This window comes from Moschus berezovskii, chromosome X (genome assembly GCF_049115385.1).
Source record: "Moschus berezovskii isolate FMDL1 chromosome X, NW_MosBer_1.0, whole genome shotgun sequence".
NCBI classification, from domain to species: Eukaryota; Metazoa; Chordata; class Mammalia; order Artiodactyla; family Moschidae; genus Moschus; species Moschus berezovskii.
The window spans coordinates 2,873,028-2,894,580 of record NC_142488.1 but is presented as its reverse complement, the minus strand read 5'-3'; the positions used below and the strand labels follow the sequence as shown (position 1 = coordinate 2,894,580).

The 21,553-nt window shown below is 40.6% G+C and overlaps 2 protein-coding genes across 2 annotated transcripts; both read right to left on the bottom strand.

Moving 5' to 3' along the window:
• Positions 1–263: 263 nt before the first annotated feature.
• LOC129534921 (odorant-binding protein-like) lies at positions 264–4,627 on the bottom strand. Its single transcript, XM_055393443.2, has 6 exons — positions 4,547–4,627; positions 3,933–4,072; positions 2,495–2,565; positions 1,626–1,736; positions 482–580; positions 264–271 (listed from the first exon to the last, which is right to left on the bottom strand). The coding sequence occupies exons 1-6, from the start codon at positions 4,625–4,627 to the stop codon at positions 264–266; spliced, it is 510 nt and encodes a 169-aa protein (XP_055249418.2).
• A 713-nt stretch (positions 4,628–5,340) lies between these two features.
• LOC148773198 (odorant-binding protein-like) lies at positions 5,341–21,006 on the bottom strand. The gene is made up of 6 exons (XM_088833996.1): positions 20,926–21,006; positions 20,214–20,353; positions 17,998–18,068; positions 16,795–16,902; positions 15,687–15,788; positions 5,341–5,369 (listed from the first exon to the last, which is right to left on the bottom strand). The coding sequence occupies exons 1-6, from the start codon at positions 21,004–21,006 to the stop codon at positions 5,341–5,343; spliced, it is 531 nt and encodes a 176-aa protein (XP_088690122.1).
• Positions 21,007–21,553: the final 547 nt, after the last annotated feature.

Here is a 21,553-nt window from a genome sequence, read left to right as displayed (position 1 = left end):
TCACCAAAGCTGCTCAGAATTAATCAAGCAACCCACTTGCAATGTAATATGGCTCCAGAGAAGAGAAATAAACTAATGTAACAATAAAAATTCTCTAGTGATAGAATGTAAGTTGTTGGGACAAAAAACCATTACCTACAAAATGTGACAGGTATGAAATCATCATGTGTCTCTATTGATTTATTTAATGCAGCAACGTTAATAACAGATGTTTTTCACTTACCCCGAGGCTACTTTGAAATGCGTAGTTTTCCTCAGGGAAGCTAGTCATCTGGGGGAAGATGAAAAGGACAGGAAATAAAGATTCACAGGTTACTACCATTCCAAAGGATTTACAAGGGTGTTTTTGCTTTTTAAAGTAAGAGATTATGGAAAAGATTATTTCTGGAGAAAGAAATTTTAAATAAGTTGATTTGTTTACTAATAGAATATTTACCTATCAGGTGAATGATATATTTAGGAAAACATATAATTCTATTACCATTTTCGATGAAATTCACAACATTTTCCTCTTCAATCCCTTTCTCTTGCGTCAGCTCCTTGAACTTCTGCAAGCCTTCCTCTCCAATATTTAGTTTAACTGAAAAATACCACGCAGAAAACAGAATTTTAACCTCTTAGATCCCAGAAAATTTTCTCAGTGCAGGAAAAGTAGTTGAGTGTGCAAGACAGATCTTCACTTGTTACAAATTAAGCCTCAAACAATTTGTGTTTCCCATGACACAGATATCTGCTGTCTGTCTTAAGCATTAATTTCTGTCCAACTGTGCAACTAGATCCCCAGCAGTATCAGTAACAGGACCCTTAAAGACTCACAGTAGCTCAATGAATTTGGGGCCCATCCATCAGAGTAAGGAAATGACCTGCTCCTTGACCAGCTTCCCAGTATCTGTAGCTGCCAGTCGGGTCATGTTCTGGACCCAGATAAATAGGAAACAGGGTTCTCCCCTGACAGAGAGACGTGTTCACCACGTCACACGTCATTAATGGGACATAAACTATTGTGCAATAATACACTGTTCTACCCTATCCCTTTCCTGGAGTAGACACCTGATATCCTGCTGCTTCACATACTCTCCTACCTCTCAGTGCTTCTGTGTGCTTATTTGGGGGTGTTATCAGTGTTCATAAAAACAATGGATTTGAAAATTTGAAAGGGATGAAGTTTTATTATAATAGTTTTTGTTCCAAGGCTTAGAGAGTATTGAGAAACTAGTATCAACTGAGGGAATTGAGAGTAGCCTCATTTTAGCCATGGCTTGACATTAATTGAGGTGTTTAAAAAAAAACCAACAACAACTAGAAACCAAAAAAACATTGTAATTTTCCTCCCATTAAAATTTTTAAAAAAATTAAGCTGTTTTTAGTAAAATTCAGCTTATTTCGAAATTTCCACAGGTGAGAATTATTTTTAAATTCCTAATGATCTGATCCCCATACCCCTACAAGCTCCTTTTTCCTGGTAGATTACTTTCTGGAGTCCTAACTCCATGAACGTAAAGAACTAGGACCCTGTAGATTGAGTCATGGATATAGTCACCATATACTGATTTTATGGACAAAAATACAGAAGAAGGAAATGTTGCATGATCGTGTCCACGTGAGCAGGAGGTTGTCATACGTACCAAATAGTCCGGTGAGTGCTGTCTTCTTGCCGTGTTCATCCACGTTGATGTTATGTGCTACTAGAATGTTTCCGGATGCATGCGTAACCTCAAATACATTTTTACCCTCATCTGTGAGAGAAAGAGAAAGATGCATATATACAACCCTGCCTTAATGTATTGTCAGTTGGATGTATTGTGACATTTTGAGGGGCAATGGTACCTGCGATATAGATCTGTGTCTCACTCCACGGGTAAGCTGAATGCTATGGTTGTTATGGCAGCAAGCGAAACAGAGAAGACTTCTATTCCGAAATTTTCTAACAGTTGATTGGATACTGTAGTATCCAATTAAGTTGTAGTCAAATAGGTACCCTTCAGGCCCCGTAAAATTAGAAATATATTTTGGAGCTGTTATAAAGAACCTAGAGATATAAATGTTAGCCAGCAACCCCATGGCTTTCAACAGAAGCTGCCTTGAAGATTGAACTCAGGATCATTTCTTTGGATTTATTCATCCACTGAGCCTCGGATGGATTGAGATGTTTTAAGATTTTCTTTTAAGTGAATGATACTGATGTGCATACTTTAGACTCAGGAGACATCAATTCATAAGCCTATTGTAAATGATCTATGGAAACCATATGAAATACAGGTCTCCATGTGCTATATCACTGGGTAACACTCATAAATGAGTGGAGACCTCCAAGATGTTTGTTTGAACCCTTGTCTCGTGACAAAATAAAGTGCTTGGAGATCTGAGGGACAGGAGCATGCTCACTTCTCTGACTGTTCGTAGGAGTATAATTCAGCTGTGTGGGATTACTGAAGGAAGTTGTGCCAAGATTTCCACCCGACCATACTCTGACCAGTGAAATACTCATACTTACACTCAACAGCATAAGTGCCATCATCTTGCTTTATTCCTGTGACGTGTTTATATTCCCATTTTCCCTTGTGTCTTAAAAACAAAACACATTCAAGCAGGCTGATTAAAGTCACGAAAAAAATTTTGATATAAAATTAGGATTTTCTTTGTTTCTCTACAAAGATTAAGTGTGATGTGTAAGCTTAGTGCCTGTAATAATGTGACCTTCAAAAGAGAGGAAACATGTTCTCTGAGGACAAGTCACTATCAAGTGACAAAAAGGTCTATTAAATCTGAGCCGTAGTTCCAAAGATAAACCTCAAATACAGGGTAAATCATATTAAGGCAGAATATGGAAGAATCTAGAATTTTAGAAAAATAAAAGAATACTTGTTTTTAAAAAATACTTAGTGTAAATAGTTGTGGTCATCACGACAGACCTTGGGTGTTCTCATAACCTGGGCAATGATTGATTAAATAATACAATAGGAAAAAAAATATTAGGAACACTTAGGAAAAGAAATATTTAATTTTATGAAGACACACACTCTTCTTCCATCCCAGAAGGAATGGAATTAAACACTGAAAGACACAAATGGGGGGACCAGACTCAGGGCATAACAATATAAGCATATGTGTGCGTGTGTGTTTCCTAAGACACAAATGTTAAGACCTATATATGCACAAGGAAACACACACTCACACATATGCTTATATTGTTATGCCCTGAGTCCAGTCCCCCCATACTGGTAGAATAAGACACTCGCAGCAATGCAAAAGTAAGAATGGGGTTTATTTCTAGCTCGAGCTAGGGATCATGCCTCCTCCAGCGCAGTGGAGTGCGGACAAGAGCCCTGAGCCCAGGTCACATCAGTTTTATAGTCTCAGATTACATAAGCACCTATTTTTGTTCAAAAGATCAAGCTGGCAGAAGCTCATTGACCAGTTTATGCGCCCGCGTGGGGTATTTCTGGGGGATTTCCCTTTTTCCTCTGATTGGCCTGATTTTTGGCGCCGGCGGGACTTTTTTAGGGAGGAGTTTCTTAATTTTGGCGCCAGCGGGATTTTATTAGGGAGGAGTTTCTGTGAACTTAGCCTCCACCCTGTCTCCAGGAAATCGAAACATGGGCCTAAGGAAGGTCTCAGGCCTATCACGGCTACTCAGATGTTAGGGCTGCTAACAATATAATGTAAGGAGATTGTATATGTGTCCCTCTTTCTTTTAATGAGTTGATGCGAGTGGAGCTTCTGGAACACCCCTCCCTCAAGCCAAAGCTCCAGGACATTCCCTGGAGGCTCACAGGCGAATTGCACCCCCAGCTCAGAGACCCTGCTCAGCCCCACAACTCAGGGCGTCATTCTCTCAACGCATCCAGAGAGCTCCCTGCAGACGGGGAAGACACACCCTCCCCGAGGCTCGGGGTTTGCGTGTGTTTTCCTTCTGGGTGATTTTTACTTACTTGACATAGAAGTAGAAGTCTACTGTGCCCTGTTCATCATCAAACAGAAGTTTGTGGAAGTAAACTCTGAATGGCCCATTGGGCTTGATCTTCTCCAGGTTGCTGGATGCAATGTACACGGTTCTCCATTGCCCTGAAAGCTGACAGCAAAATTCCCCTTCAAACGTGTAGTCCTTCTCTTTTTCTTTCATCCAGCCTCTTTAGGCATGAGTTTCCCATCCGTCGTGCAAATCAGAGACATAATCAAAATGGACTGGACAAAGTAGGGTTTATAAAATACGGTAAAAGTGAAATTAGAGTGAAAGAAGCAATTGAGACATTTCTGAGAGAGCTTGGCCTCTGATGTCAAATACAGGATCTCGAATCCAACAGCTGTTTGGCTGGTCCGCTTTCTCTATTACTCAAGCAGAAAAAATGCACAAGAGGAGACTAGTACACAGTAGAGATGAGACAGGCATGAAGCAGAACAGGGATAGAGCCAGTAAATGGAGCAACATTGGAAATGGAGGGAGATGGCTCACATTATGGATTCACGATGACAAACTCACAAAAGGAACACATACACACACAGACACACTCCAAGACCTCCCCCCAGACCGGACCATCCCTGGTACCTCTGAGAGACTTGGCTGAGCTTCCTCTTCTTGGGCAGCACAAACCGCACCAAGTAGTAAACTCAGGAAGAGGACCTTCATCTTGATGCTCCCGTTGTCTTTCTTCTGTCGAGGATGAGGGTGTCCCAGTAGCTGGAGAGGATGGAAACTGGTGCCACTTTTATAGGACTGATATGCTGGCGTGATGTGTCATGAACCAATGGTTATTCTTCCCAAGACCAAGGTTACACAGAACTCATCTTCAGTATCCTGTTTGGCAGGAGCCATCTTTTATGTCATTTTGTCATTTTTATCATGACAATTGTTTTAGGAGAAGCTTGAGGGAATCTAGACATTTGACCTTTAGAGTGAATGAGAACTCACAAAACACATCCGCTATTTCAAGGTCAGGAATATTTATTTTCCTTTATATCCTGAGATCAAACTGGGATGTGCTGTCCAAGGTACATATCCCCCACTCCTGTATTGTTTCCGTAACATTTAGATAGTTTAAAATATTTTTTTCTAAAATTAAATTGAGTGTGTCATTTAATAAACTGAAAGATATTTCCCACGAGACTATTGGAAAGCCTCCTATTTCTCTGGGGTGACAAATATGTCAAAATAGAGTCTTTGTCACTTCCTCCAGCCTCACAGCAGACTCTGTCCTTCTTATAACTAAGAGGAGGACATGATCAGTGCTCCTTAACCTCATGCCCTAGGAAGTTTGTCAGCAATTTATTTCCAGCTGGACCTGTGAAGGATCTTGAATCCAGAGCCAAGGGTCATTCAGTCACATGCATAGGTGCATGGCTTCAGCAGAAGTGGTCCCCGTTAACACCATCTATTGGACAAGGAAGAAGGGTTAGAAGGATTGCGTATACTGGCCCCAAGTGAGTTTAGAACTCACCCCACACCCCAAATCTGTGACTGTCCCTGAGACCTGTGGTGTCAGGGAAAGACAACCATCAGGGTTCAGTTAGAGAAACCGGAATGTACAAAGATGGAAGGTAGACATGCATGTTGGTGTCAAGAGAGACCCACCTAGAATCAGGGTAACACAGAGGAGGGGCCTCTCTCAGTGGTCAACCTGGCTGTAGATTTCAGCATAGCTTCCAAGGGCGCCCCATTAGTCTGAATCAGGAAAGACGAATCATTTGTTCCTAAATGTCAAGGAGACACTTTGAGGGGCACAGAGCACCTGTAAATGACATATCAGCACTCAGTGTGAGTCTCAAGTGATACTGCTGAAAATCATCACCACTTGGAGCTTCCTTTGAGCTCATATTTTCCATTGAGAACCTCTCGAAGCTCTCCAGGAGAAGAGGAAAAGAGAGATATGAAAAGGAAAAAAGTAACATATCCATAAATCTCCTAATACTTGTGGAAACTTTTTGGCTTGTTGCAGGGTGACTTGAAGAGGAGTACATTTCCTACAAATATCAGAAAGGACCGGTCCCATAAAGAAAGGTCCCAGTGTGTCTCACCACTCTGCACCATTTTATTTGTTTTGGGTTTTTTTGTTCCCATATTGGTATTTGTCAATCAGTGTCATTTTTTCTTTTTTATCAAACATGTTAGTTTTCTGAATGATGGATGCTTCCTTCCTTTCTGGACATTTCAATCAATCAGCCTCTTGACGTAATCCTTGATCAAAATGTGTTGCTAACATCAGTTAGATAGAAGTTGGAGTTTTCCACCTCCTCCACCCTACTGTAATAACGGGTGAGTGTTAGCTGATGTTAGGTTAGAAACAAAAGCCATCATCAGCAACAGTAAAACCCCTGACTGACCCTTCTGAAGCTGTGTGCAAGGAGGCAGAGAAAAGCTTAATTTCTCTGCACAGTGTCTTGATTTCCACTTCGTCTGACAGTCACAAACTAGAAATAAGTTCAGGACCGTGTGCTATAAACACTTATCTCTATATCGTCATCATAAAGAACGTGTGTTCTGTAAGGTTCTTCCTGTCCACACTTGGGCCTGAATTCAATGAATACAGATTGAGTGCCAACAAGAGCTGAGCCTCAGAATTCAGCAGGAAGCAGACAGACTCAGTAGATCATCCTGTGAGCTGCCTCATGTGAAAGGAGTCAGATGCATATGAATACAAGCCAACAAAGAATTGCCCAGTAAATCCCTCTTTAGAAGTAGTAGGAAAAGAATTTTTTTAAAAAAATGGAAAGTTGAAGGTAAGAGTGTGTTTGGGCTCCTGTTTGGTAACGAGGGAATATTTCCATAGAGAAGGTTTTGAGTGATGTTCTGAGGAAGAAAAGCAATGACCAACCTAGAAAGCATATTAAAACAGAGACATTACTTTGCCAACAAAGGTCCATCTAGTCAAAGCTATGGTTGATCCAGTAGTCATGTATGGATGTGAGAGTTGGACTACAAAGAAAGCTGAGCCCAGAAGAATGGGTGAATTTAACTCAGATGACCATTATATCTACGACTGTGGGCAGGAATCCCTTAGAAGAAATGGAGTAGCCATCATGGTCTACAAAAGAGTCCAAAATGCAGTACTTGGATGCAATCTCAAAAACTACAGAATGATTTCTATTCATTTCCAAGGCAAACCATTCAATATTACAGTATTCCAAGTCTATGCCCCAAACAGTAATGCTGAAGAAGCCGAAGTTGAACAGTTTTATGAAGAACTACAAGACCTTTTAGAACTAACACCCAAAAAAGATGTCCTTTTCATTATAGGGGACTGGAATGCAAAAGTAGGAAGTCAAGAAACACCTGGAGTAACAGGAAACTTTGGCCTTAGAGCATGAAACGAAGCAGGGCAAAGGCTAGTAGAGTTTTGCCAAGAGAATGCACTGGTCATAGCAAACACCCTCTTCCAACAACACAAGAGAAGAGTCTACACATAGACATCACCAGATGGTCAACACTGAAATCAGATTGATTATATTCTTTGTAGCCAAAGATGGAGAAGCTGTATACAGTTAGCAAAAACAAGACCAGGAGCTGACTGTGGCTCAGATCATGAATTCCTTATTGCCAAATTCAGACTGAAATTGAAGAAAGTAGGGAAAACCATTAGACCATTCAGATATGACCTAAATCAAATCCCTTATGATTATACACTGGAAGTAAGAAATAGATTTAAGAGTCTAGATCTGATAGACAGAGTGCCTGATGAACTCTGGACGGAGATTCGTGACATTGTACAGGAGACAGGGACCAAGACCATCCCCATGGAAAAGAAATGCAAAAAAGCAAAATGGCTCTCTGAGGCAGCCTTACAAATAGCTGTGAAAAGAAGAGAAGTGAAAAGCAAAGGAGAAAAGGAAAGATATAAGCATCTGAATGCAGAGTTCCAAAGAATAGCAAGGAGAGATAAGAAAGCCTTCCTCAGCGATCAATGCAAAGAAATAGAGGAAAACAACAGAATAGGAAAAACAAGAGATCTTCTCAAGAAAATTAGAGATATCAAGGGAACATTTCATGCAAAGATGGGCTCGATAAAGGACAGAAATGGTATGAACCTAACAGAAGCAGAAGATATTAAGAAGAGGTGGCAAGAATACACAGAAGAACTGTACAAAAAAGATCTTCACTACCAAAATAATCACGATGGCGTGATCACTCACCTGGAACCAGACATCTTGGAATGTGAAGTCAAGTTGGCCTTAGAAAGCATCATTAAAAACAAAGCTAGTGGAGGTGATGGAATTCCAATTGAGTTATTTCAAATCCTGAAAGATCATGCTGTGAAAGTGCTGCACTCAGTATGCCAGCAAATTTGGAGAACTCAGCAATGGCCACAGGACTGGAAAAGGTCAGTCTTCATTCCAATCCCAAAGAAAGGCAATGCCAAAGAATGCTCAAACTACCGCACAATTGCACTCATCTCACACGCTAGGAAAGTCATGCTGAAAATTCTTCAAGCCAGGCTTCAGCAATATGTGAACCATGAACTCCCAGATGTTCAAGCAGGTTTTAGAAAAGGCAGAGGCACCAGAGATCAAATTGCCAACATCCGCTGGCTCATAGAGAAAGCAAGAGAGTTCCAGAAAAACATCTATTTCTGCTTCATTGACTATGCCAAAGCCTTTGACTGTGTGGATCACAATAAACTGTGGAAAATTCTGAACGAGATGGGAATCCCAGACCACCTGACCTGCCTCTTGAGAAACCTGTATTCAGGTCAGGAAGCAACAGTCAGAACTGGACACGGAACAGCAGACTGGTTCCAAATAGGAAAAGGAGTACGTCAAGGTTGTATATTGTCACCTTGCTTATTTAACTTATATGCAGAGTACATCATGAGGAACGCTGGGCTGGAAGAAGCACAAGCTGGAATCAAGATTGCCGGGAGAAATATCAATCACCTCAGATATGCAGATGACACCACCCTTATGGCAGAAAGTGAAGAGGAACTCAAAGGCCTCTTGATGAAAGTGAAAGAGGAGAGTGAAAAGGTTGGCTTGAAGCTCAACATTCAGAAAACAAAGATCATGGCATCTGGTCCATCACTTCATGCGAAATAGAAGGGGAAACAGTGGAAACAGTGTCAGACTTTATTTTGGGGGGCTCCAAAATCACTGCAGATGCTGATTGCAGCCAAGAAATTAAAAGACGCTTACTCCTTGGAAGGAAAGTTATGACCAACCTAGATAGCATATTAAAAAGCAGAGACATTATTTTGCCAACCAAGGTCCGTCTAGTCAAGGCTATGGTTTTTCCCGTGGTCATGTATGGATGTGAGAGTTGGACTGTGTAGAAAGCTGATCGCCGAAGAATTGATGCTTTTGAACTGTGGTGCTGGAGAAGACTCTTGAGAGTCACTTGGACTGCAAGGAAATCCAGCCAGTCCATTCTAAGGGAGATCAATCCTGGGTGTTCATTGGAAGGACTGATGCTAAACCTGAAACTGCAATACTTTGGCCACCTCATGCGGCGAGTTGACTCACTGGAAAAGACTCTGATGCTAGGAGGGATTGGGGGTAGGAGGAGAAGTGGACGACAGAGAATGAGACAGCTGGATGGCATCACCAACTTGATGGACATGAGTTTGAGTGAACTCCGGGAGTTGGTGATGGACAGGGAGGCCTGGTGTGCTGTGGTTCATGGGGTCTCAAAGAGTCGGACACGACTAAGAGACTGAACTGAACTGAACCCCGAAGAACTGATGTTTTTGAACTGTGGTGCTGGAGAAGATTCTTGAGCGTCCCTTGAACTGTAAGGAGATCCAGCCGGTCAATCCTAAACAAACTCAGTCCTGAATATACGTTGGAAGGACTGATTCTGAAGCTGAAGCTCTGATACTTTGGCCACCTGATGATTCTGAGCAAGCTCCAGGAGTTGGTGATGGACAGGGAAGCCTGGTGTTCAGCGGCCCATGGCGTCACAAAGAGTCGGACATGACTGAGTGACTGAACTGGAATGACTTGAGGATAGTTGGAAGTGTGAGTCAAGTGTGAAGCTGTGAGAAGAACACAGCACAACTCACAAAACATACAGATTGTTTTGAAAGGTCCCCTTTGTTGGATGTATCTATCAAAATTCTACGGACATACCACCCTGAATGTGCCCAGACTCGTTTGATGGGCTTCCCTGTGGCTCAGACTGTAAGTGTCTGCCTACAATGTCGAAGACACAGGTTCTATCCCAGGATCGGGAAGATCCCCCGGAAAAAGAAATGGCAACCCTCTCCAGTATTCTTGCCAGGAGAATTCTCCATGCCCAGAGGAGCTTAGCAGGTTACAGTCTATGGGGTCAGAAATAGTCGGACGTGAATGAGTGACTAACATCACACACACACACACATGGAATTTGCTACACCATTGCTTCTGTTTTATATTTTGGTTTTTCGGCTGCGAGGCATATGGGATCTTACTTCACCAATCAGGAATCAAACCAGCACCCCCTCTTTTGGAAGGCAAAGTGCTAATGACTGGGCCATCAGGGAAGGCCACAGAAGTGTGTTCACTTTGATAAGGCATTCCATTTGAAGAAATTATGACACAGTTGACAATTTAAAAAAAAAAATTCATTGGTGTGTTGATTGTGGTGTTGAAACATTTAGAAATAAATTTAACCATCTTGTAGCTATGATACATTCATAATGGTAAATATAGATCTTGGATTCATACATTAGATCTCTAAGTCAATACAATCTGTAGAAATAGTAGTACCTAAGCAGGAATATGATTCTCTTTATAGTTTAACTCATGCATGTTTAAGAAAAGACTGCTTTTTGTTGCATTCATTTGTTTGTGCATTAATGAAAAAACAGGCTTATGTCTATAGACTTGTTATAAGACTTCTATTTGAATACAATAGCTTCATGCTGCTGTGTTAACTTCTGCTGTACAGCAAAGTTAATCAGGTGTACATGTACATCTACAGTTTTGTTTTTTTTTTTAATTTCCATCCCCTTTAAGTCACCATGGAGCATTGAGCAGAGTTCCCTGTGCTCTCATAGAGTCTCATTACTTATCTATTTTATACATTATATCAGTAGAGTATTTGTGTCAATCCCCATCTCCCAATCCATCCCACCCTCCCCTTCCCCCTAAGTGTCCATGGATTTGTCCTATGCATCTGTGTCTGTATTTGTGCCCTGGAACTAGGATCTTCTCTATCACCTTTTTAGATGCCACATGTAATGCATGAGTTAATATATGATATTTGTTTTTCTCTTTCTGACTTACTTCACTCTATATAACTCAGTCTATAGTTCCATCTACATCTCTGCAAATGGCTGAGTAGTATTCCATTGAGTATATACGGTATCCTTTCCTGGGAAACCCCATGGTCAGAGGAGCCTGGTGGTCTACAGTCCATGAGGTCACAGAGAGACAGACATGACTTACTGATTAAACAACAAAAATCACCTATTTATCCATTCCTCTCTTGGTAGACATTTAGATTGCTTCCATGTCCTGGCTATTGTAAATAGTGCTGCTGCATTGGGGTGCATGTACGTTTTGGAATGATAGCTTTCTCTAGGTATACAGAATTTTACCAAATCTGTCAGAATTACCTAATTCTGTCTAGGGAATTAAGGAACAAATTAGAATGGAAAACAGCTTATGAACTCATATGATCATGTGTCTATGGCTGGCTTTCTAGAAGCTTCGTGATACTTATTTAATTCTTGGTTTTGAGTTCAGTCATCTTAACTTTCAACTTTACAGAGCATTCTACTCAATTTCTTTAATAGATAAAGGACTGCCACATTTTCTGTTTATCAAGTATGAATTTCAGTAATACATCTTTCAAGTAATGTGTCCGTTTCATCAGGAGCATTAATTCCAATAACATAAACCTGTTTATAGCTTTCTCACCCTCTTTATCTGTGTGGTATGTGGTGAAAATTCATTTTTTTAGTAAATAGAGTTATCTAAATACACAGTCCACATAATTTAGGTAATTATATCAGGCATGAGGCTTAGTGAGTAATGAGTCATTCTCTGAACTAAAATTTAAGAAAAATCGTCCCTGCATCAAGGAGAGACCATTCATGATGAATAAAACACGAGCAAGTGCTTCCTTTCATCTACCATTATTCACACATAAAACTATTCCTTCTTGCCTAAAGTTCCTTTCCTTTTATGAATAGGAAATTGGAGGATTGCACCCATTAACAGAAAGTAAATCATTTTTTATAGTATTCAGAATGCTTAGGTTAAAGGAAATGTTTTAAAGGACACAGAAAAATTATATGGTTTTACAGAGGAAAGAGTTGACTCACTGGAAAGACTCTGATGCTGGGAGGGATTGGGGGCAGGAGGAGAAGGGGACGACAGAGAATGAGATGGCTGGATGGCATCACTGACTCTGTGGACATGAGTTTGAGTGAACTCCGGGAGTTGGTGATGGACAGGGAGGCCTGGCGTGCTGTGATTCATGGGGTCGCAAAGAGTCGGACACGACTGAGCGACTGAACTGAACTGAACTGAAATACACGCAGTCACTCAGATAAGTGTGTGTGTGTGTGTGTGTGTGTATAGAGATATCAGTATTTTTGTCCTGTATATGTGAGGTCTTGTCTTTCAATATCCTTTAAGAGTGTTATGCCCTTTCTCTGTGTTCAGTTGCCTCTGTGTGTTTCCATCCATACAATTCAGCATTTCCCGATGTACTGTGAAGACAAAGTCAGAACTCCAACTGTATGCACTCTGCTATACATGTGGGAGAACTTAAAGGAAACCCTTGACCTCCATTACTATGCTCTAAAGCATAGAAACTTTTATTGCTGGTGCATTTGAGATTGGCCAGCTGTAGACCTTTGGAGGCTGTGTCTTTGTAGGAACTATAACATTTATTCTGCTAAATATCACTCAGGTCTAGTGTTATTTTCTGAGGACTTGGACCAAATCTCTGAGCTTTCATCCAACCCTTGGAATATGTTTTAAATCTTGTGGGTGGATGATCTTTTAGATTATAAGCATCTCAAGAACCACGGGGGCTGTGCAACATCCTCTGTCCATGACAGTGGGGATGCCCAGTCCTTCCAAATCCTGGCATCCACTTCTCATCTTCTTATGAGAAGGATGGAAGACGATGGAAGACAATCTTCAGATTCGTGAACAGTTACAACTGCCTGTATGAATCTGTCAATCATCTTGTTCTTGCAGATATTGCACGGACTTCATGGTCTTATGAATTGGCCAAGGCTCGGCTCCTGCACACCTTTGATTCATAGTGATCCAAAAGGTAAGAAACATCAGTCCTTCAGCTCAGTTGCAGAAGTGCTGGTGCCATCAGAATACTGATTTATCCTGTCTTGCCCCATGGCATCTTCCACTTTTTCTCTATGAAGATCAGAGAGTGGAACACAAGCTCCTTTCCCTGTGATGAATAAGATGCTTCCTAGGGACACTGTTCTGCAGCAGACTGGCCTGTCCCACTGTAGTAAGAGGATCCATAACCATGTCCCCTGTCCCGTGATGGTTTAGTACTTTTTCTTCTTCTCTACTGGACACCACTAGGACATCTCCTTTTACTCCTCTTAAGAATTGTGTCTGATGGAGCACCTGTCTTTTAAAGCGATATGTTTCTGGATGGTTAATTTAATGTGCTTATTTGTGTGTTTTGAAATGGGAGCTTTCGGTACCGACACACATAACTCAGGTGTGTATTAAACTAATTTATTTAACACTCAGAAATCAAACACCACCAAGCAGGGCATGATTAGTGACCTGGAGAGATGAGATAGGAACCGGAGTATGAGTGTGAAGGGAGAAGGATCGTGTTAATCAGGAACCAGGAAAGTCGTCTTCATGTCATTGATCTTGATTCCATGCAGAAGATGACGTGTCTGGCTCAGTGACTCTTTCTGTAGGTGAATAAACAGAACCAGAGGTTTAGTAGAGTTAATTGTGTGATGGCTGACAGGAGTGAGCCTGCGGCAGTAGACTGTCCAGGGTACAGGGAGCTGTCCAGTGTCACAATCCTGGTGGACCTCACTACTTCACATCTCTGTGATGCAGGTGGGTGTCCATGTGGAATCTCCCCCAAGATGTCCATATGGGGTGACCTTTACCATTGGGGATTGATTGTAGGAAGAATGATTTCAGGATGCATGTTCAGGCTCGGTAAGTGGAGCACTTGTGTGCCTCTAGTCACACAAATCTCGTCTTTGGGTTCATCAAGAATTCATTTTCTAATATTTATGTTACACTGGATTATAGTTGATTAGCTATGATGTGTTAGTTTCAGGGGTATATCAATGTGATTAGTTTAAACATAAACACATTAATATCTATTCCTTTTCTGAGTGCTTTCTTATTTACGTTTTCTCAGAGTATTGTATGTAGTTCTCTGTGGTATACAATAAAATCTTTTTGTCTGTCCATCCTGTATATATTACTTTGCATCTGCTAATCCTGAACTCTCAGTTCTTCTCTTCACCAAGCCCACCCCCCACGTGGCAGCCACCAGTCTGCCCTCCATGTCTGTGAGTCTATTTCTATATTGTAAATAATTTTTATTCATGCCATGTTTTAGATGCCACATATAAGTGATATCAAGTGATGTTTGTCTTTCCCTTTCAGACTTACTCAGATTGAAAATCTGTAGGTCCGTCCATGTTGCTCCAAATGGTATGATTTCATTCTTTATTATGGCTGATTAATGCTTTATTGTATATATGAAGCACATTTTTTTTTCATATTAATCTGGAAGCAGTGTGGTTTTCTGAGGCTGTCTTACTTTAGAATGTTTAAATATCTCCCTTTAAGGAAATCACCTCGTTAAGGCAAAAGTGAAAGTCACTCAGTTGTGTCTGACTCTTTGCTAACCCATGGAGTATAGAGTCCATGGAATTCTCTAGGCCAGAATACTGGAATGGGTAACCTTTCCCTTCTTCAGCAGATCTTCCCAACCAGGGAATTGAACCAGGGTCTCCTGCATTGCAGGCGGATTCTTTACCAACTGACCTATCAGGGAAGCCCCTGATAGGGAATAGAATTCAAATCCACGTTTCAGACAGTGTGCTTGGAAGGCCTTTAGATTCTGCCAGAATCGTGTGAGACTAAACACTGATCTTGTAGAAATAAATTCTGAGCTCTCTTCAATCCTGGTTCTTCTGGAGGAGGGAAGTGTGTGGACAACCACGAGGTCAGGACAGATGGGAACACTAATTAGTTCCCACCAGCTTGCAGGGATTCCTGCTTTTCTCTGACGACTCTGGTCTGCAAGATTCCTGCAGGATAAAGCTCTCTCACCAAAGCTGCTCAGCATTAATCAACCAACCCGTTTGCAATTTAACATGGTTCAAGAGAAGAGAATTAAAGTAACAGACAAAGTTCTTTAGGATAGAATGTAAGTGTTTGGAATATAATCCTTACCTGAATAATTTGCTAGGTATGAAATCACTATGTGTGCTTTTTGACTTATTTAGTGGAACAATATTGGTAACAGACCATTTTCACTTACACTCACCTTCTTTTGAACTCCGTAGTTTTGCACAGGGAGGACACTCATCTAGCAAAAAATCAAAAGGACAGAAAGAAATGATCCATCAATTACTACCATTGCCCTGGATTTCCAAGGCTGTTTTTTTTTTTTTTTTTTTTAAGTAAGGGATTATGAAAACCATTATCTATGAACAAAGAAAATTTGAATAAATTGATTTGTTTCCTATTAGTATAATTACATGCCAAGGAAATTATATATTTAGGAAAAAGTATAATTCCATTACCAGTCTCGATGATGTTCCAAACATTTTTATCTTCAATCTTCTTTTCTTTTACCAACTCATTGAACTTCTCCAAGGCTTCAGCTTCAATATCATTTACCTTAACTGAAAAACACCACACAGAAAGCAGAATTTTTGCCCCTTAGAACCCAGAGAAACTTCTGAACGCAAAACAAAAAGTTTAGTGTGCAAGTCAGACCTTCCCTTGATATAAATTAAGCCTCAGTTTCCACTTCCCATGACACAGATGTCTGCTGTCTGTCTTAGCAATTAATCCCTGTCGAACTTTATCTAGACTCCCACCAGCATCAACAGAAGGGCCCCAAAGACTCAAAGGAGCTCCATGAATTTGGGGCTCCATCCATCACAGGAGGATCCTACTTGCTCCATGACCTACTTCCTAATACCTGTATCTGTCATTCAGGTCTTATTCTGAACCAAATAAATAAGAAACACCATTCTGCTCTGACAGAACCACACTCACCATGTCACACATAATCATGGGAGATAATTTATTGGTTAATTAACTCACGCCTCAATGCCTGTTCAGAAATAGATTCATCTTCTGCTACTGGTATTCACACTTCTCAGTACTTCTATGTGGTTACGTGGGGGTGATGTCAATGTTTATAAGAACAATGCATTTGAAAAATTGATCAGGATGAAGATTTATTATAAAAGTTTCTGTTCCAAGGTTTAGAGTAAACTAGAACCCTGGTATAATATGAAGAAATTGAGAGAAGCCTCATTGTCACCACCATTGAAATTAGAGTGTTAAAAAGAAAAAACTAGAAACCAACACAGTATTGCAATTATCCTATTAAAAATTTTAAAAATATTAAATATTTTTAGTAAAACTCAACTTTTTTATGTTTTAGTATTGAGAGTGAAAATTATTAGAAACAGCTGATGATCTGATTCTCCTCACCTGAACAAGCTCCTTTTTGTTCGTAAATTTTGTTCCAGGGCCCTTAACTCACTGAAAAAAGAGGCAGGCCTTGTAGACTGCATAATGGATATTTTCACCAAACACTGATATTCTGAATAAAAGTACTGGCAATGGAAATGTTCCATGAGAATTTCGATGTGAATAAGACAGTATCATACGTACCAAATATTACAGCAAATCTTGTCTTCGTATCTTTATACACATTTTCAACACATGCTACCAAAACTTTGTTGGACTTGTAAACAATTTCAAATACATTTGTACCCTCATCTGTGAAAGAGAGAAAAGATACATGTATATGGCCTTCAGTTCAGTTCATTTCAGTCGCTCGGTCATGTCCGACTCTTTGCGACCCCATGAATCACAGCACGCCAGGCCTCCCTGTCCATCACCGACTCCCGGAGTTCACTCAAACTCATGTCCATCGAGTCGGTGATGCCATCCAGCCATCTCATTCTCTGTCGTCCCCTTCTCCCCCCTCCCCCAATCCCTCCCAGCATCAGAGTCTTTTCCAGTGAGTCAATTCTTCGCATGAAGTGGCCAAAGTATTGGAGTTTCAACTTGAACATCAGCCCTTCCAATAAACACTCAGGATTGATCTCCTTTAGAATGGTTGGCGTTCCTTGCAGTCCAAGGGATACCTTCATTTATTGTCAGTCAGATTCATGGTGGCAAATTGAGGATATTAGCAATGGTGCATATTGCATTGATCCATCTTTCACTCCATGTGTGGGCTGAATGCTGCAATTGTTAGGACATCAAGGAAAGCAAGCAAGACTTTTTCATTCCCCCTTCTCAAACAATCGACCTGATACATGTCAATTGTAGTCAAATATGTACTCCTTAGGCCATGTAAAATTAGGAATGCTGTTTATGTCATTATAAAGAATTTAGGGATATAAATCTTAGCCAGCATCCCCATGGCTTTGAACAGAATCTACCTTTATGGTTGGACTGAGGACGATTTCCTTGGGCTCAGGTTCATTCACTTTACCTTGGATTGATGAAGATATTTTAAGATTGTTTTTAAAAAGTGAGTGACAATGAAGTGCAGACTCATAATGGACGCTTGAGATGTCAGTTTGTAAGGCCGTTTTAAAGTGTCTATGATAACCGAAGGAAATAGAGGTCTACACAGGTTATTCTTAATGAGTGACACTCATAATTGGGAGGAGACCTCCAAGCAGTGTGTTTGAACCCTTATCTCATGCCAAAATAAACTGATTGGAAATCTTAGGGACTGCAGCCTACTCATCCCTCTGATTGCTATTAGGAGTAGAATTCAGATATGTGAGCTTATTGAATGTAGTGTGCCAAAATTTCCACCCAAACATACTTTTTGACCAATGAAACACTCATACTTACACTCAACAGTATACGTGTTGCTGGCTTTCTTTTTTCCCCTGACATGTTTTTCTACCCATTTTCCATTCACCCTTAAAAACAAAACATATGCGATGTGGTTAATCACAGCAATGAAAACCTTTGACATACAAGTAGAATTTTCTTTGTTTCTCCTCAAAGATTATGTGTGAGGTGTCACCAGAGTACACAGAGCAATGTGACCTTTTAAAAGAGAAGAAATACATTTTCTAAGGTCAAGTCACTATCATGAGACGGGGTGGTTTGTCCTTACATTAAATCTGAGTGGCAGTTTCAAAGATAAACTGCAGATACAAAACAAGTCGTGTTGAAAGCCAGATAAACATGGAGACATATAGAATTTTAAGAAAAAACTAACAGAAAACCCCTTTTATTTTTTTATTAGACAAATTTTATTTTATTTTAATAATTTATTTACTTTAATTGGAGGCTAATTACTGGAAAACACCTTTTAAAAATGAATCCCTGGAAACAGACATGTATTGCCACCATGACAGACCCTGTGAGTTCTCACAACCCAGGCACTAATTCATCAGAGAACATATTAAGAAAAAATTCATAAAAATTAGAGAAAGAAATGTTTGATTTTATCAAAACACACACTGTTCTTCCATCACAGCAGCAAAAGAGGGTTAAATATTGAAAGTCACATGTGTGTATATGTGCACATTGACACAGAAAAACAAACACACAGATACACATGACATGCTTATATGACATAAGGAAAAAATATATAATATACTATAAATATATATTGTCACTATATAACAAAAGACTTTGACTTCACATATATCACGTGTGAAAAAAGGTGTATTTGTCACCTAGCATACACATGAAACAAATATTAAATGGACAATAATCCAACAAAAATTGGATTAACTTTTGGTCAGATACCTTGGAAAATAGTTTCCACGATGAATTGTGTTCACTGTTATTATGAAACGGCATTGAAGTTACTCAAAACAACCAAATTCGGAAGAAAATGCAGTTTGCTATAACTGCAAAATATACAAAATGTTATCTATGCAAACAATACCCTTTCACTTGGCTTGAGAAATGTGACTCTCTACATACGCAGACACAGAGATAAACTTTTAAATATTCATGCTGATGGGGAAAATGATGCAGGGCTCACACTCTTGTCATCTGAAGTTTTAGAAGAGGAGAGAATAGTAAGATCCATTATTACCTGTGGCTCAAAGGGTAGATATTTAATGGTGAGGAAAAGGAGATTTTTGGCAGAGATGGCGGAATTTTAGAACTGGACTGTGGCGGTCGCGAAAAAGGTGTACTTCTGACAAAACACACTGAACTATGCCCTCCACAAAGGTGCATATAATTACACCCAAATACACTTCAGTAAAGTTGTTTTCAGAAAGTGTAGCCTCATGCCAATACAAACATAAAACTCAAAAATTGTAAAAATAGCCAAGAGAAAGATAATATGGTGTTCTTTTAAAAATTAGTGAAAACAGACTGTTATATCTCCTGACATAGGATATATTTAAGTCTGTACACTTATATCTATATGTGTGGTTATAGTTTGTTTGCAAGTGCACTCTAGATATATACATAGGCAATATATGATATATAAAATTTATATGTTAATATGTCTCTAAACCAATCTCTCCAAGCATAAACCTCTTAGTTATTTCTTAGTGTTTTTAAACCTGAATATACATCCCTGAGTTTGCATGCTCTCAGTAAACCATCTGCAGTGTAGTGGACATTCCCTGAGTGGTCCTTGGGGCTGGGAGTCTTTAGTAAACTCAGTGCTGATGAAACCTCCCGTGAGGAAGCCCCGAGGGTAGAGCTCACTGTGTGCTCTCCCCCTGCCCTCAGCTTCTGGGCTTAGTGGGAACCCTCTGTTACAAATTCCGCAGGAAGGGCTCAAGCCCCTGGTGGGGACTGTGGGTTCCAGGACTCTTCCCGCTGCCAAGTCCCTCTTTTCTTTAATGAGCAGATGCCAGTGGAACTTCTGGGAACCCCCATCCCCATTCTAAGCAAAGGTTCCAGGACGTTCCCTGGAGGCTCTCAGGGGAACTGCCCCCCTCCAGCTCAGAGACCCTGCTCAGCCCCACAGCTCAGGGCGTCCTACTCTCAACATCACCCAGAAAGCTCCCTGCAGATGGTGAAGACACACCCTCCCTCAGGCTCGGGGTTTGTAGGTGTTTTCCCTCTGGGTTATTTCTACTTACTTGACAAAAAAGTAGAAGTCTACCGTGCTCTTTGTATCATCAAACACGATACGACACAAGTAAACCCTGAAAGGCGCGTTCTCGGCGGTCTTTGCCTTGTCACTGGAGGCAATGGAGGCGGTTCTCCATTCTCCTGAAAGCTAACAGCAAAATTCCCGTGAGAAATTTCAGTCCTTGTCTTTTTATTTCATCCAGAATCACCCCTCATGAATCTCCCAACGCTTGTGCAAATCAGCACATGCTCTCTGACTTGACGGAAGAAAGCAACTGATAAATTTAAAACTGAACTCAGAGTGAACGAAAAAATTAAGACATTTCTGACATAACTTGAGCTCCAATGTCAAAAGCAAGAACTCCAACATCTGTTTTGGCTGATCATCTTTCTCTGTTACAACGGCAGGGGAAATGCATGAGAGTCAATTAATACAGAATGGCAACCCACTCTAGTGTTCTTGCCTGGAGAATCCCAGGGACGGGGGAGCCTGGTGGGCTGCCGTCTATGGGGTCGCACAGAGTCGGACACGACTGAAGTGACTTAGCAGCAGCAGCAGCAGCAGAGATGCTGCAGAGACCAAATGGAAGAGGTAGAGAGCCAGGAAACGGAGCAGAGCTCAGTTGGAGGGAGATGGTTCAGCTTATGGATCCACATAACAAAATCACAAAAGGGATATACACACACACAAGACCTCCCAGATCAGACCATCCCTGGTACCTCCGAGAGACTTTGCTCAGCTTCCTCTCCTTGGGCAGCACAAACCACACCAAGGAGAAGAGTCAGGAACAGAACCTTCATCTTGTGTTTCCTGTGGTCTTTCTTCTGGAAAAGCCGAGGATGTCCCAGTGGTTGGAGAGGATGGGAATTGTGACACTTTTTATAGGATCACTGTGTTGGCGTGTTCCGTCATGAACCAATGGTTGTCCCTCCTAAGATGAAGGTTGCACAGAAGTCATCTTCAATATCCTGTTTGGCAGGGATGAACTTTTATGGTGTTCTGTCATTGTAATCAAGGGGATTGTTTTAGGAGATGCTTAAGTGAATCTGCACATTTGACCTTTAGATTGAATGAGAAATCACAATACACATCTGATATTTCAGGTCAGGGATATTTATTTTCCTTTACATTTTGTACTGTCCAGGAGACATATCTCTGACTCTGTATTGTTTCTATAACATTGAAGGGATAGTTTCAAATATATTTTCCTATATATCGAATTTCAAAAATTGAATGTGTGGTTAACATAGTTAAATGGTTTCCTTTGAGACCCTTGGAAAGCCTCCTATTTCTCTGAGGTGGTGAAAATGTTGCCACCAAGTGTTTGTCACCTCTCCTGCCCCACAT